The sequence below is a fragment of the Anoplophora glabripennis genome, unplaced genomic scaffold (genome assembly GCF_000390285.2).
Source record: "Anoplophora glabripennis isolate ALB-LARVAE unplaced genomic scaffold, Agla_2.0 scaffold791, whole genome shotgun sequence".
NCBI classification, from domain to species: domain Eukaryota; kingdom Metazoa; phylum Arthropoda; class Insecta; order Coleoptera; family Cerambycidae; genus Anoplophora; species Anoplophora glabripennis.
Genome location: NW_019416867.1, coordinates 103,441 through 120,527, shown reverse-complemented (window position 1 = coordinate 120,527; position 17,087 = coordinate 103,441). Strand labels below are relative to the sequence as shown.

Sequence of the window (17,087 nt, the reverse complement as noted above, 5' to 3'; positions counted from 1 at the left end):
AGACGCAGGCGAAATAACAGAGGGTTATTTAGGGTCGACTTGAGTGATTGTTGAGATACGCAAGTTTTCAAAACAAGGGGTGTTGTTCGAGTAAAAGAAAATTCAAGAAGTATTTATATACAAACTGTTTTCTAAAAAACAGTTTGTATTCAGGGTTTTCTAACATTCAATCGTCATTCACTCGAAAACTTTCCTATGTAAGATGGCAACATTTTAATACTGTCGGATCGACAATGAAACGATCTTTCAGAATCAAGAAAAAAATAGGGGGTTGCTATTTAAAAAACAAATGTAGATGACGTCATTACTCCAAAACAAATGACGGTTGAAAATCGCCTTTTATGCTAAAATATGTACTTTTTAAATTAAAAATCGACCTGTTCGGGGATTTTTCCCAAAAAAAATTTGTTTCGTTTTTACTGAATTTATTCCATACTTTAGGCGCGTACTGTATTTATCTAAAAACTGTATCTGGAATTCAAAATTATTAAAAATTAATGTAACTCAATGTAAAATTCAAAAGGATTATGTAAATTATTTAAAAAAATATATGAAAAATCACTCGCAACTTCACACAACGTTTCCGAATCGGCTTGATCCAGTTATCTCGTTCCGTTTTCGCCCTTCCTACTTCCCAGCGTATCTGCAGAACAACGCTTATTCAACTAGAATTTAAAACAAAAAAAATGGAATAAAAGTAAAACGATTCCGCTTCGCAATTTCGACGTGTCGAGAGTGTTACCCTTTGTCATCGCCTCGCAACTCTATCCGTAAAATGTACATGTCGATCCCGACTATTCCCTAGGAATATCCAGAACGATAAATCACCGAAACCCCCCAGCCAGACAACCAAAAATGAATACCCGTCCCCTACCCGGACGTCATAAAATCTGACGGAACCCTTTCTGTTGCAGAACATGCAGGTCCTCGAGGAGGAGAAGACAAAATTGGACGCCTTCTGCGAGCAGAGCTTGAAAAATGTAAGTACGAATTCTATTTAAATCGCTCGCATTGAAATATCGCTGGCGATAAACGGAAATTCAAATTCGACTGTAATTTAATGTTATCCTTTTCAGGCGATGACGCAGGAGCGGAGGAGGTACGGCTTCGTCCTGGAGAGACAGTGCTCCCTGTCGAAGCACTATTTGTCTTACTATAGCCACGGTGTTGAGGCGTACCAGCAGAACATTGAGAAATGGTCGGATGTGGCGAAGACGAGGGAATATCTGCCGGAGTCCGTCGAGAATATTTTCAGTAACAGGCTCAGGGTGAGTAGAGAAGCTCTACGATTCAACGCGAACATTCCGAGAAAGAAAAATTGGTCAAATTGTCGCAGATTAAAAATTTCGTATAATGTACATACATATTATTCGGATTAAGAAATGGATAAACAATGTCTGCTCGATGTATTCATGGTCCAAAGATGATCTAACTAAAAATCCCCAAAGCAATCGCTTTTGGGCTTGCACTTATGCTTTTTAATCGACATTTTATTAAGTCGGTAACAAGATTATACAAATATCGACTGTTGATTGATATATGTGTCCTTAATAGATATTTAACATTATTTATATGTGACGAGAAATAACACTGTTACATTATTTATGCCGATTATGTGAAAGCAGCAGAAGTTTACAAGAAATAACGTATACGCTACACAGCTACAACTTGAGTTTATGTCACACTTGTTTACAGGAAATCAGTTCGGGATTGCAACGGCGAATACACTCATTTAAATTTAACAAGGATGAATTACGAGCGAAATAACATTTCCTATACAAGGAAATCCGTCTTCGCATTCAAATACCTATCTGAATTTAAAATGTTATCTTGACAAAGCGTGCTACACAAAGAAGGGAGTTTGGAAGTAAAGTTCATCAATCTTGCAACACAAACTGTCTTCATTAAGTTCCCGCGAATAAAGATAGTTAAACAGACCAATTAGCGTGTCTTTGTGTATAATTTTCGGAGCTTTTGACAAAAACCGCGGAATAAATGGAATACCGAGTTGTTGGTACATTGTCTCAGAAATGTTTTCGAAGTGTTACGTCTGTTTTCCATAAAGAATATATAATTCACGGGGCGACTGATAATAAAATAAAGAATGAATACGTGAGAAACACTTTGGATACGCCTAAATATCATTTGCTTCCAGCAAATTTCGGTGTGGCAAGACGAGGACCTTTACTCGAACCCAAGAAGTCCCAACTTCGAGGAAGATCGTATGAGTATAAGTTCACAGTTGAGAAAAACTAAGAGCATGGATGCCTCCTGCCTGGACATCCGCTCCATAGAAGACGTGGGGTCGCCAGTGAACACCCTCTCCAGGGCCAAATCCGAGTACAACCTTAATTCGTCCAATAACTCGCTTGCTCAAGGTAGCGGTGCCAGAAAAAGTATTATCCTTCCTCTCTAGGGAAGATTCCAATACTCATTTTGGATTTTTTAGATGGTCACACGCCCAGTCGCCGTCCCAAGTCAATGGCCGTGCCGCCGCCACCTTCGTGGGACACCCAGCTGGCGCGCGCCCTCTACGCTTACCTTTCCAGTGGAGAGAACCAGCTCAGCTTCCACGAGGGCGACCTCATCTCCCTCATCGGCGAAAGGAACAAGGGCTGGCAGTTCGGGGAGAACCTGAGGACCCAGTGCAGTGGGTGGTTCCCTCTAGCCTACACGGAACTCCTGGACGATCCTACCTTGTGAGTAACCTTAATTATCATTATTTTTACTCCATTTTTCGAAAAATATGTTCCTTTTTGGCATTAGTCCTGCTACCCCTTTAATAATTACACCGGACTCCTTTTGTTTCTAGTACACCAGCATTAAAAATACTGTACAAAATTGCAGTTATTCATCTTTTCCTGTTATTCCTTATTAACCATTATTTTTTCTATCTAAAAAATGCTCAAGCGAGTTTTGAAGTAGTTTATGTTCTATATTTATGTATGAGGGGCCATCGATTCGGAAGCGGAGAGCCAAAGGGGCTTTATCGAGATTATAGCCCCCGAAGACGTCGTCCACAACAAGGCAAATATAAAGAATTAGGTTCGAGATGTTATCTCGCCTCATCGGATATAGGATCCCGGTTTCGGTTCGGTTTTAATAAAACTCTCTGAGAGCTGATGGTACAAATAAAGTTACATGTAGAAATAATATCGATATCGAGATACTGCTTTGTTTGTTCGGTTCTATATACGGGGTCACCGAAAATGGGATTTTTTCTCTTAGTATATGCTTATTTGTTAGAAAATGAAACAATGGGAAATGATTATTTTATAACTATTTATGAATACCATCAACATCTAAGCTTTCCTGCAGATCGCCAACGCACAGAAGTGACGCAGGTGGATCCTCTCAACTAAGCAACGCACCCGCCACCCCCACCAACTCCGCCAACTTGATGTCCTCGTCGGCTGTCGGCGGTTCGACTGCCGCCTCCGGTAACAGCACGCTAGAACAACCGACACCCCGTATGTTTGGCGACACACTGCACCTACACAGATCTTCCAATAACGCTAAACAGGTAGAGTAGACGCGCTAGACTTGCAATCACCAAGGATTTCGCTTTTTCTAAGCCAGTTTAAAGCATTAGTAGGTAGGAAATTGTTTGTATTTCGAAACGTAGGAATATTCCGAATAAAAGAAGTCTTGGATATCAAGGGCGAGTGGAAGAGAGATATACTATCGCGTCGTGTGGCTTTTCTTGCACGATTTCCTTTAAAAGGTCTCTCAGTAGTCTCTCCTCGACTCTACCCTACATTTTTTTCTCTACCGTGACAACGCTATCCTTTATTTAGATTCGGCGAGCAATCGGTTCTAACAACATCCCGCCGCCAGCACTGCCGGCTCCAGTCCCGACGCCGTCGCTGCCGTACCAGAAAAACGGCGGGGGTGGCGGCATTCCTCAATCCCAGAGCGCCAACTTCTCCTCCGGCAAGAGCAACCTGGACCCCACTTTCCAGTCGCCGTACTCCACGGCTGGCATCAAATCCTCAGCCTCCACGTTCAATTTCTCCACGGCGCCGCCATCGGGCGCCTATTCAACTCACCCGGCACCCTCCAGGTCGGACCGACCGACGGCCGCAGCCCCTCTACCGCTACACCTGCAGTCCAAAGGAAGCAAGATAGGTGAGTTACTTTCTGCCACCTAGTGTACAGTTTTGGAAGGTCGAGTCGTGATGCGTCGCGCTGACGCGACTCCTTACAAGGAGCGGATGAGTCTCGGCACTTGCGATAAGTTCATTCCGCAAAGTTGTAGAGGAGTTATTGTTCTCAATAAACTTTATACTCCAGTCGCAGAAGACAGTAGAGTTTAGAAATATCAAAAAACATTTCCGCTTCATTCGTTTCTTACTAGATGCGGCTTACTTTTAACTCACCATCAGTACCAATTGCGTCTCGATCGGTTTATCCTTTTAAAAGTTATAAGTAGAAAGACCGTTCGGTACAATTCTGTTTGCACTTAGCATCCACACAAATTATCCTCTATTCACTATTTTTTTTTCCAGGGGGGCCTGTGGGTAACGTGTCGCTCCACAGCAGCAACGACTCCGGGTTCTCCAACGACCCGCCGCCGCAACCGGAAATTGATTATTCCGACGACGATTCCATCCCCGGTCAGACGAAATTGCCTAGCCGGTAAGTTGGCCGCTCGATTGGCGGCATTGCCCGCTGTGTGTGTGCGCGTTGTTATTTGCTTTCCGGGATAAGTGCAAATTCCCCGGATCCGCCGGATAAGTGCCTTTCTGGCAAAGAATGGCTTTCACTCCAATCAATTAATGCAGTCGAGGGTACTTCGAAAAAGAACCCTCGCAAAAAGCCTCCCGTTTACGTAGTAAACGAGAACTAATTATTGAATTAGAACGTTCTGCCATTACACACGTGTATGCCAACAATTTTTTTGTTTATTTTATTACCGTCTATAATAGAAGGCCTTACAACTGATACGTCATCGTTTAATGGTGTCATTACTAGAGGTTTAATAAGATGAATAGTTTAAATTAACGATACAATAACATTGTTCCCGTCGAAACGAATAAGGGGAATTTGCACTTATCCCATATGGCCGGTGTATATTTAAATTGCATGCCGCGCGATAGCGACTTACAGTTAGGCTCTTTACTTCGTTGAAGTGCATGTTACTGAAAACCAGGTTCCGTTTCATTTACAGCTCATCAATGAAACTGTTGTGTATATAGAACTAAACGTTTCACACACAAAAAAACAGCTTTAATTGTTTAACTTTAATTTATAATGGTTATTAAAAATTATTTATAACTTTCTATCGCATAACCTTATTTTTAGATCTTCCACAAATACAGAAATAGACGGGAGATTTTTTGGGACCGATTTTTCGAGATACGCAACGGACATGCACTACTAAACGCCAAAAAGTTCCCACCATTGTTCCATTTCAAAGTAATTTAATTCGTTTTAAAAAAAAATTGTAAACTTGTTGCATGATGTAATGTAGTGCACCCCTTATACTTTGCATCTCCGCTACATAATTGCACTAATCTCTGGGACTTGGTGGCTACTACCCGAAGTACACAGCCTAACTCGTAATCGCAGTTTCTTATTACTTTTATTTTTCTTTTTTTTTCTCTCAACGTCATTGTTTACGCAGAAGAAGAATAGTAAAGGAAACGAACGGAGACGCGAACAACAACACGTTGAACAAACGCACTACCAGCATGAGGAAATCGAATTCTATAAAGCCATCCAGAAGCCATGGCAACCTGGTAGATAACAGGTTCTACATGTCCGACGACCCAGAAGTCGCGTCTAAGGAGAAAAAGAATTTGGTGAAGAGAACCAAGTCGTTTTGGAAGTTCGGTAAAAACGCCTCTGACAACGAGATACTGGAAGGAATGGCCCTTTGGAGACACAGAGACCTGGTGGACGTTGACGATGAGAAGAATAAGATGAGGAGGAAAATTAACAGTCAAGATAGGGTGCGTCGACCTAGCAGGGATAAGTCTAACGACTCTGACAGGACTATAAATAACAACATCGTCAACAACAGTGAGAATGTCGAAGAAAAGCAAAAGGGAAACACCAAATCTAAAGAGGTCAGACACAGCAAGAGCTTCAACGACAAGCAGAAAACCAAACAACCAACCAAAATGGACAGGGAAGATTACAAAAGTTACAAGAAGCCCAGTTCTCCCACTTCCAACTTCGACGATCAATTCTATGACGATGACGGTGATGGTTTGATGATGAAAACCGTCAACAGAAAGAACATCCTCCAACAATACAGCAACGATTCCACCGGTAGCGAATCCGAAGCCGAGTCTGACTTGACCAGTGACGATCCCTACGATTCCATCCTGATAGACGACCAGAAGGTGAAGAAAAACGAAAATCCCTTCCCCAACGTAGCCGAGTTGGGCAAGAAGCTAGAAAAACTGTCCAAAACCAGCAAATTTTCACCGAACAAAGACGGCAACCAGTCCAGGAACGCCATCCAGGAGAAGAACAACATAAATAACAGACTGGAAAGGAACGGTTCCATCAAGAATAGTCCAGATATGGAAAACGAAGATATCTACCAGTACCACGACAAGAGACACACGAACAGTTTCAAAACTTTTGGAATAGAACCCCAGAGTAACGAAAACGACAAGAAAGAGGAGGTGGACGAGAGATATTACAGCCAAAGTCACAAAAGGAACGAGACTAGCACTCAAGATAAACGACGCTACTACGCCGAGTCTAACAACAGAAACAACTCTACGGAGAGAAGAGGCCGCCCCAGCTACGAAAGCATCGATGGGGACGTGGAGCGTCGCAACAGAGACAACAGGATGATGACCAGCAACAGAAGATCGCACGAAGATCCCGATAGTAAAAGGGACAATCTCGCGAAGTACTACGATTCCACGAACGACGAGTTGTCTGACGCTGTGGACAACAAACAGTTTCTTCCCAGGACCAAGCTGGCGAAGACGAATAGTAACAATTCGACTCACAGCAAGTACGAACAAGAGATAGGGCTGATGGAATACGGAGAGACGTTGCAAAAGAGGCTGAAGAACCCCGAGTACAACTCGAAGTTTGACGAGAAATCGCCGCATAACGGGAACATGTACGGGCCTTGGTACGACCTGTGGGGCTTGGATTCCACCGGCACGTCACCAAGAAAGTGAAGCGGCGATTTAAAAATTCTCAGGAATTTTAAATCGCCTTTTATCGACCAAAACGCGCCTTGTGCATGTGCCATTTTTGCCAATGTCTGTCTTCCGCCTTATTTATTTTATGCCGCACGTTACCAGTATAATTACGGTGTTGGTTCTTTGCAGGTCTAACAATTTCGCAACCATAAAACTCCGAAAAACTAACCCGAGCACAGCTGACCGAGCCGCTTCACTCATATTAGAATAAACACAACCATACTAATTCATTCACTGGTTAATACACTTATTATTTTATATACCACACGACGAATAAACCTGTATTTTTTATATTTGTCAATATTCATGCTAGTCTAATAATATAGGGTAAGGTGAAGCCGCTCGCGGGTGGGGTCCTAACTTTTTCCTCGCAGCGTAGACGCGTTACAAGCCGCGCAAATATTTAGGACCTCGCTGTCGGGCGGCGCATAAAGAAGAGAATATGCTCATAATATTTTTTGATATCACCATTATTGTATATCTTGTGTATATTTCATAGGATGGGTTTCGGAAAATAGTTCATAACGACCTAATTTAAGCTTTCCTTATTCTGTACATATTTCTACACGGTGGTTGGGAGTGGTGCAATATATAAATATCACTAAAACCGGACAAACTTACTACTGTATTTGCTTCCGGCCCTTCATTAAAAACTAACTAGTCCCGAAACGTCACTTCCGTTATTGGGCTTGTGGAGTATTAAGAGTCTAAGGGGACTGTAAAATTTGCACTTCTTGTTATTTACGAAGATTGAAATTTCGAGACTGTGATAAGTAACTACTGTTTAAGGTGTTTTCAAGCATGCAACTATGCTAGTAAGTTTGATAACTGTTGTACATAATCAACACTGTACATAAGGCTAACGATTTTTATAATAAATTTGCCGTGTGAAATTAAGAAATCAACGATTGAACCGCGAATAGCGACGTTTTTATTAGAGAAACGAAAAAATAAATAATAAATTTACTGGTTTCAAACATTTTTTTGACAATGTACTTTGTCGTTCATAAATCTTTTAAATATTTCAATCTTTACCCCCTACATACGTTACCCAATTGTAAGTAATTTGTTATTAGCATATTACTCCAGTAACAGCCCCATGGAAAAAAAATCGTTGTGTGATAGATTAGACCACCATAATTATGTTTTTGGAACCGCTGGATCCGAAATCGGTGTTTGCATGATGAAGTTAGTTACCTCCTGTTTGAGGTTATTTCAAGGTCAACTTTTGTTTTTTATGGTAATGCAATATCTGACCTCGAAAGAGCGAAAAATAGTAACCGCAAAATCCGCCTGTTTTTGAGACTTTGACAGAGGCGACAGGAAAAATCCTAAAAATATTCTACAAAAATGCAAAAACTCGTCATGAAAAATGAAAATGAGCATTCCTTTCAGATTTTCGAAAATCACCCTTATTTAGGGGTTGAAAAGACAAAAAAGTTAACACATTAAGAAACACCAACAGTTGTAAAACCCCAAATATTTCTGTTGTTATAAAAATAACATTATGAACGTGAAAATATCTAATTTCGTATTTGATACGGTCATGTCCCGATTGAAAATCAACCCTTAATATCCCTAAAGGGGTGAAATCATCGCCTAAACGCCTAAAAATGCAAAAAATATATTAGAAGTTACAATTTTTTTTTCTTTTTCCTTTATACATGATCATTGAACCGCCAATCATTAGATCCGAAGGAAAATACCCCTAAATGAGGGTAAAACCACCCCTAAGTTCAACCATATACGTATAAAAGAAAAAGAAAAATTACTTTTAATATATTTTTGCATTTTTAGGCGTTTAAGGGATGATTTCACCCCTTTAGGGATATTATAGGTTGATTTTCAATCCGGACAAGACCGTATCGAATTCGAAATTAAATATTTTCACGTTCATAATATTATTTTAACAACATAGAAATATTTAGTGTTTTACAACTGTTGATGATTCTTAATTTTTTCACTTTTTTGTCTCTTCAACCCCTAAATAAGGATGATTTTCGAAAAACTGAAAGTGAAACTCATTTTCATTTTTAATGACGAGTATTTGGATATTTTTAGAATATTTTTAGGATTTTCCCTGTCGCCTCTGTCAGTCTCAAAAACGGTCGGAGAAATGGCTTTTTTTGCGGTCACTCTTTTGTACGTTGGAATACTTGGTGGAGTTATTTTTTCATTTTCAAAGTCATCCGAAGATCAAATTTAATATCAATGTAGCACTTCTCAGGATGGTATCTCGTCACCATACTGAGATATCGGAAAAGTGACGTCTATAAAAGTTATTTAGGTCATCGGAGACGATCACTTAGAATTGACCTAGATCATTCGGATTCAGCGACCCCAAAAACGTATCGGTATGGTGGTCTGGTGTATCATACATACATTTTTTTCCCGTGGGACTGTGGTGTGGAATTATTATTATATATAATTACATTTTTATTATTTAAACTCTATTTTTCTATTTAGTTTATAAGGTACTTTTCTTATTTGAAATAGTCGTACTGGGGTGTCAAAAAGAATTTTTTAATTTCAACGTAACTTTTGTCTTAAATTTCTACATGATTGGAAAAATTATACGGAACTTAAAAGTGTATATAATCAGCATTTCGTTTGAAGACAAAACTAGGTAAAATTGTCAGATCAAAGATCAGGGCGTAATTTTGAATGGGGTCATATTTGTACCATGAACTAGGCTAGGTGTAAAAAACAGCGCGCACATACCTAATAATCCAAATAAATGGGCCTTTAAGGAGGTTTGTCTGATTTGGAATTGACGAACAAATATTCATAAAAAAAAATTAATATAAGTAATAATATGAAGAAAATCCTCAAAAAAAATTATGACTAGTTTGGATACCAAGAGACGAGATATTAATAAAATAAATTTTCACGATTTAGTACAGTCTTATGAGAATGCAGATTTTTTGTTTTTTCCACTTAGAATGCGCAACAATTGACAGCCACTTGTATAAATTTGAAACCGATATCTAAGGAATCGTATGACAGCTTGTAGAAATCGATTAGGTACTTGTAAGATACATAATTTATAATAATTTTCCTTCAAACTGCTGTCGTTGACTAACTTATCCTCCATATGCGTAATAGCGGCAACACCGCGGTCTCGACGTAGCGTATTATTTGAAATTCGTGAGCCGAGCGCACCAGCCCAGTGCAACGTTGCCAAATTTATATTCTATTATCACTCCCACTTAAAATTACGCCCTGTAATCGCGTCCTTTGGACTTTGGCACCCTGTACGTAGCAAGGAATAGTCGGGATCAAAGTTGACCCCGGTGTACGACCGCAATATCTCATTATCTAGTGGTACATGCTGATTTGACCCGTCCAGTTTTTTACGACAGTTGTTATTAATACAAAATAGGCGTGTTAGAATAGCCTAAATGGATCGATATCGTACCTCCACTTGTATGGCAGGGGTGTAGCGTAAATTTTACCTTTAACATATAAATGGTTATAGTTCAATAAATTGAAACGAAACAATAATTGTTAGTGTAATAACTGTTGTTGTCCACCGTACATGCTGTAACTGATTCGTTTTGTATAGGTATAGCGTTTACTGTTACAAGTCTATTGTATATCAACTTGCAATTAAAATTTATATTGTTTATGTCGAGCTTTCTTTCCATGTCCCCGTCCTCACGACAAATATACCTGTTTGCTAGAAATACGCGTTCAGTCTGGAGAAAAAAAAAACAAGCTCGCTCGGCAGTAAGTTCCTTTGAAATATGGAATGCACAAGTCGCGATGAGAGGAATAAAATGAAAAGCGTCGACGTCGTGAAGACGTCGTAAATCGCGGGAGCGACATGAAGTAAATTAGTCCGGAGCTTTGCTATATTAAAAATGCTGCCGCCGGTGGGTGCTGCTGCACGTGAGCTCCGCCTGAGCGATATTTTATTTGCACTGTGTCCATTTATATTTCGCTGGGAACTCTTTTACACTGTCTGAGGTTTGTTATACTCAGTGGCACCAAAACAAATTAAGTTCACATACGAATCGAGCATAATTTTTTGGTAGTATGCAACCACCTATACCTTTAAATCGTTTGTGGACTGTCTAACTTTAGTTTTGCTTAGAATATTTTCATGGAATGAGTTCATATTTAAGAAAGAGCAAAACAAGACCGTTTTTTTTTAAATAGACCGATAACGAGACCGATAAGCAAGGTAAGTTTTTGAAATTCACCATTTATTACAGATAGACTGTCCGTTTGACCAAATTAGTTCATATTCAAAGTTATTTGAAGGTCAACTACTATTTTATGATCGTGATACAACTTTTGTCCTCCGATTCTGAAAGAGCGAGCAATTTTACGGTTGGGTACGTGGTTAATTTATTTTTTAAGATCATGTTCAAAGTTAATTGAAGGTCAACTCCTGTTTTTTATGGTAATACAATTTTCGTCCCCGAATTCTGAAAGAGCGAGCAATTTTACATTCGAATATGTGGTTGATTTATTTTTCAAGGTCGTGTTCAAGGTTATTTGAAGGTCGACTCCTGTTTTTTATAGTATAACAGTTTTTGACAACGGATTCTTAAGGAACGAGTAATTTTGCATTTGGATACGTGGTTGATTTATTTTGCATTACTTTGCATACTCTAACGTAAGGGTTATTTTTCGTTACTTGTGAGTACTTAGGTAAAAAAAAACAATTTGTTCTATAACACTATCGGTAATTTTCAATAAAACATTACGAAAAACTTGTTTTATTTTTAGTCAATTAGTTACCCCCTCTCCCTACATTTCCCACTGAACATCTACATAGAATGCCCTTATTGACCATTGAACACACAGATAATACGTAGGTAATATAAAGATTGTATCAGTATTAAAAGTAGAAACAGTGACAGTGTATTAGCTGTAATGTTATGTGATGTGCTATATCCCTAGTAAGTAGGGCTGTCAGAACTAAGCCGCGGGACAGAGGCGTACGCATTACTTATTAAAAAGCAAATTAAATCATTTACAATACACCACCATAAACACCAACGGATAGGAATTAATTACGTAACATCCGCAACAGTATACTCACGTGACGTAAACGTGAAAAGCATTCCGAGACAGCGGCTCGCGTATGTCTCCATGGAGCCGCTTGGCACGCCATTGAATTGCGGCTCTCTCTGACAGCCTTACTAATAAGTAAGCAAAATGTGGAAACACAATTATTGGAAAATTATTTTATAAATATCCCTGACAGTATTTGATCAATAAATTATTTCATTTTAAACTCTGTCATCCAATTTCTTCCAATTTAGTGACCAATAGGGGTGCACTTGCAACTAAACATGTCACTGTGGCAACATTAAAGGTGACAGAAAGTATCTACTTGTCTAACAACTATAAAAATATCTCCTTTGTTGTCTGCACTATATGATTTTATATTTAAATTTATTCCTGGTATCTTAGAGGACATAATATATGAAAAAAAAATCATTTAATTTTTATTCACAATTTAAATTATTATATATTTAATTGTCAGTAAACAGTTAATATACTCTGTTTCCGGGTTAGTTATAAATAGCCTTAATTATCGCCAAGGCGAAATTGAAAAACTACAAAATGCCTACAATTAAAGCACAGATAACAAAGCGAAAAATAACGGTACAACCTTCTACGGTTATTAGATTCTTAAAATATTTTTAAACTAGAATTGATTTGCGTTAATCCAGTTCTAATGGTTTATGACATAGTTAATGCTAAATTATTTAAATTAGGTCAAACGATTTCCTTATTACCTAATTTATTATTGCACAGAAAACTTAAAAACTTGAAATATAATTATTTTAATCTATATTTCTGAACAAGTCAATGATTAAAGGATAAAATATTCCGAAATAAATGTGACACACGAGCATTACAAAGAAAAAAACTATCATACTGATAATGGTATAAATTCAAATGGATATGAAGCTTACTCAGGTGTTCCCCAAGGTCCCAACTTGGGGCCGTAACTGTTTCTTTATTTCTATTAGTGATCTTCCACATCATGAGCCATCCTAGGTGACTTCTATTTATAGGCGGGTGATTGGACACAACTTTTTCGTGGGCTCGTGTTATTAAACATGTTATTCGATTCTATTTTCAATATTTAGTAGTAAGAGTTACCACAAGCAACACCAGCGCCGTGTAATCGTTACTAGAAGCAGTTCATTGTACATCATTGACATTGATGTAAAGAAAAATCGAATAAACCGCTTGATTTCTCGCCTTAAAATGTTCCCATCGGGATTCTCTGGACACTGTTTACACAAGCCAATTTAGCGTAAGGCAAAAATATAACGGTGCTCGCAAATAACGCTACAGAGTAACCAAATATTTACCCCGCAGGGTATTACGGATCAGACCTATTGATTTAATCACATTTCCCGGGGGATGGACCGTCCTGATCGGTAGAAAAATACCTTCGGCTGGAATTCCGGCTCGCAAAGGACCAAATAGCTCGTTAATCGGCCGAGGGCCGGAGTGAGAAACCGTGTAATTACGCTGCGAATTAAATGGTTAATTAAACGACGCCCGTAATGGGATTCCGCTGATCGGCGCTACGTGTGCGTTCCCATAACCTGTAAGGGCGCCGTTCAATGGAAATTAGCAAGGACAGCGTTCTGTTGCGGCGTTTCCTTTTTTTCTTGTGCACAGAGCAACCATTCTACGGAAAAAGCCCTTTATCGTTAAAGTAGATTCCTAGATAAACATTTCGTTGCGCGATGAATCACGGGGGCGGCCGTAAAACAACCGAACCCCAGAAACGGCAAAACAGCGATCATCCTCCTTACAACTCATTTCCCTCGCTGCTACGGAATTAATGCAGATGTTATAAATTTTCCGGCAGCTATGTGTGCATGCAGTTGCGCGCCACCCATCCCCTCGGCTATTGTCCTGCCGGACGATCCTCCACCCCCTTCAACCCTTAGCGCCGGCAAGAAATATGGTAATTCTAACAACCGCTCTCGAATAACAGCCTTGAGCGTGTACGCCCCCCGCCGGATGCGTTGTTTGCGCCTAACGGCGAGCATTTTATACGCGGCTGGGAGAGGATTAAGTTGTAAACCTTTATCTTTGAACAATAACGTTAATCTCTAATTTAATTCGGAATTACCGGAGTAAGTCTTAGAATTATTTCGATCCTTTTTAATGCCCCAGCGCTACGTTTGCATATAGCTGTTCTAATAGGGAAGATTCCCTTGAAATTTTGCATTATGATTCCCAGTTTTCGTTTTACAAAGTCGTTAAGAGTATATTTTCCAGGAAAATCGTACAAACTTTAATAAAACAATGTACTGGACTCTAGGAAAGTCGTTTATTTTGACTCTACGTTTTAAATCAGTTAGTTTACAAAAGTAAAAAAAAAAAATACTTTCCCAGAAGTAAAGCGATGGACAAACTACTGTCAAAATATTTATAGAAGCCAAAATGGATCAAGGTGATTTGCTTGTGCTCACCCGGTACAATAAAGGGACCCCTAGAAATATTTTTGTCGCTTGCGGTGTAGTTTTGTAAGCATTTACATAATTCGCTGATGCTGATTGAGATAACAGGATATTACAACACAACATACCAGCTGTGTAACATGCCAAAACTAAGGACAACCTGCAGCGAGATAAATTTTTTAATAGTAGTAACAACACAAATCGAATCTGTCACGGAATGATGAATTTATTATCCCCTTAATTCCAGATAATCTGTCATGGACAAATTCAAATCGATTAATCTGAAAAAAATGTTCTTATCTTTAGAGTAAAAGCAACTTTTTTCTACTTTTATTAATTTCGTCAAACGGATTCGGATTCAGCGATTCCAAAAACGTATATGGGTATGGTGGTCTAGTCTATCACACATCAATTGTTTTTACCGTGTTGCAATTTATTAATATCTATTAATGCGTAATTAACGGCAGTCTTTTGACTAGAGTTTTAAAAAGTCAATGAAGGCGAAAATAAGGTACAAGCTCCCAATTTTTTCGGATAGCATGGATTCTCCTGAAAATTTGCATACAAGCTCATCTGACCCCCCATTTCAAAAGTTATATCGTCTAGAAGTGTGTGCTTTTTTCTATTTGGGGGTAAAAACTACCCCTGTACGAAACAAATGCGAAAATAGCAGATTTACGTATATTAAAGATTCAATTCATGTTCAAATATGTTGGATAAAGTTCCTTTCATGTTTTTTAATATAATTTATGAAATTTAATTAATTTTCAACCCTTAAAATTCCCTAAAAACTACCCTTCCATGGCCAAAAAAAATAGAAAAAAAAGTTTTTAACAGTTTAAAATATTCTTTAGGTGCATTCACAATGTATTGCATTTCTTTTCCTGAGCCTACATTGCTTCTGATAATTTTTTTGATAAAACTTGTAGTTTCTGAGATATTCGCGAAAAATGGCTCAAAAATATGCATTTTTGGGCCAAATACGAACATGTTTAGGCGCAAATAACTCAAAAAAGTATTGACGGTACAAAAAATTCTTATAGAAACATTTTTTGCTTACAATTCGTCCCTCTGTCGAATAGTGAGGTTATTTCTAATAAAAAATCCATCCCTAGGGTAAAAGCACACATCGGCACTACATAACTTTTGTTTCTTGGGCTATTTCCTAGCTACAGTTCAAAGTTCACGTCAATTCATTCCATCCGAAAAAATTGGTTGCCAAAATGCTTCAGCGACTGCACTAAAGGAAGATAGAAACAATTCTCTTCATTGTGTAACTAAGACACGTTTTCTCTAGGGTATAGCTTATAACTTGAAAACAATTCAGAATAAGAAAAATAGCTTATTTTTACCTCTTCTTTCAAACAAAACACTCGACAAAAGAGGCCAAGTGCATTTTTCGATATTAGGTTCGATTAGGTGGTCACATTTCTATAATTTAGATAGTGTCGAAAAGATGACGATTCCCGTGTGCTATTGCTCTCTTACTAAAAATGTGATTGTTTGTTTATAAAACACCGGATGTAAATTATAACCGCTTTATGTAATATTTAAGTAGTTACAGAAAATAATTATCAGATAAAGTCAACAATTTATTTTTAATTTCTCTATCTCCTTCCACATATAAAGTCGTTTTTAATGATGAGTGCATACAACAATATCCACTTCAAATGAATCCGTTCCGATAACACCATTAGAAATACACAGAAGTGCATACTGAATTTAAAAGTAAATGAGGAAATTTATGTCACGTATACAGAGTGCAGTTTTGCACATTTTTTTTCAATTCAATGCTTTATTAAACAATCAAAATTCCAAATAAGTACATTGGATCGGAACTCCACATTTACCGATATCTTCTACACTGCCAGTAGAATCTCGCGTTAATGCACATTTGAAAAAAATACATCGTGTTCAGTAAGTTAGGTATCACTTAAAGTAAAGCACGTAGAACCCATTTGGGATCACAGGCTACCCTGTGTATATATATTTTTATGCGTTCGAATAAAAAGGGAATATAAGCACAGTATTTTTTAAAACAATGTCCTAAGCGCCTCCATTATGGATAACCCCCGCATTATAAGGCCGCAGGGACGACACGTGAGGCCTACCAAACGAACGCCGTCGTCGTCTGCGTCGAGATATACCGGGACGTGACAACATTTGCGATATACGCACTACAGGGTGTTGAGTGTCTAAATATACTTTTATTACTATAACACAGCTCGTTACGGATTCATTTAATTCTGTTAACCTCAAATTTTTTCATTTCCCATTCCAATCTTTCGTCTAACCAGATTTATTGTCTAGACACGAAAATTACCCTTGAAAATAGGTCTACATTTTCAAACACTTTAAATACCCCTGTTGAAGGAACTCTAGTGGGGGTAAATCAGGTGAACTAGGTGGACGGAACCGCTTACACAATTCATGAAACTACGTCTACATTTTGCGAACAAGAAAG

The 17,087-nt window shown here is 38.5% G+C and overlaps 1 protein-coding gene across 1 annotated transcript in view; it reads left to right on the top strand.

Moving 5' to 3' along the window:
* Positions 1–8,536, top strand: part of LOC108915465 (putative uncharacterized protein DDB_G0282133) — an 87,877-nt gene extending 79,341 nt beyond the window's left edge. Inside the window, exons 8-15 of the mRNA XM_018721500.1 lie at positions 915–980; positions 1,077–1,268; positions 2,156–2,396; positions 2,450–2,699; positions 3,319–3,523; positions 3,798–4,128; positions 4,509–4,638; positions 5,627–8,536. Of these exons, the coding sequence (XP_018577016.1) occupies positions 915–980; positions 1,077–1,268; positions 2,156–2,396; positions 2,450–2,699; positions 3,319–3,523; positions 3,798–4,128; positions 4,509–4,638; positions 5,627–7,151 (2,940 nt within the window). The 3' untranslated portion in view covers positions 7,152–8,536. The remainder of the gene's footprint in view (positions 1–914; positions 981–1,076; positions 1,269–2,155; positions 2,397–2,449; positions 2,700–3,318; positions 3,524–3,797; positions 4,129–4,508; positions 4,639–5,626) is intronic.
* The last annotated feature ends 8,551 nt before the right edge of the window (positions 8,537–17,087 follow it).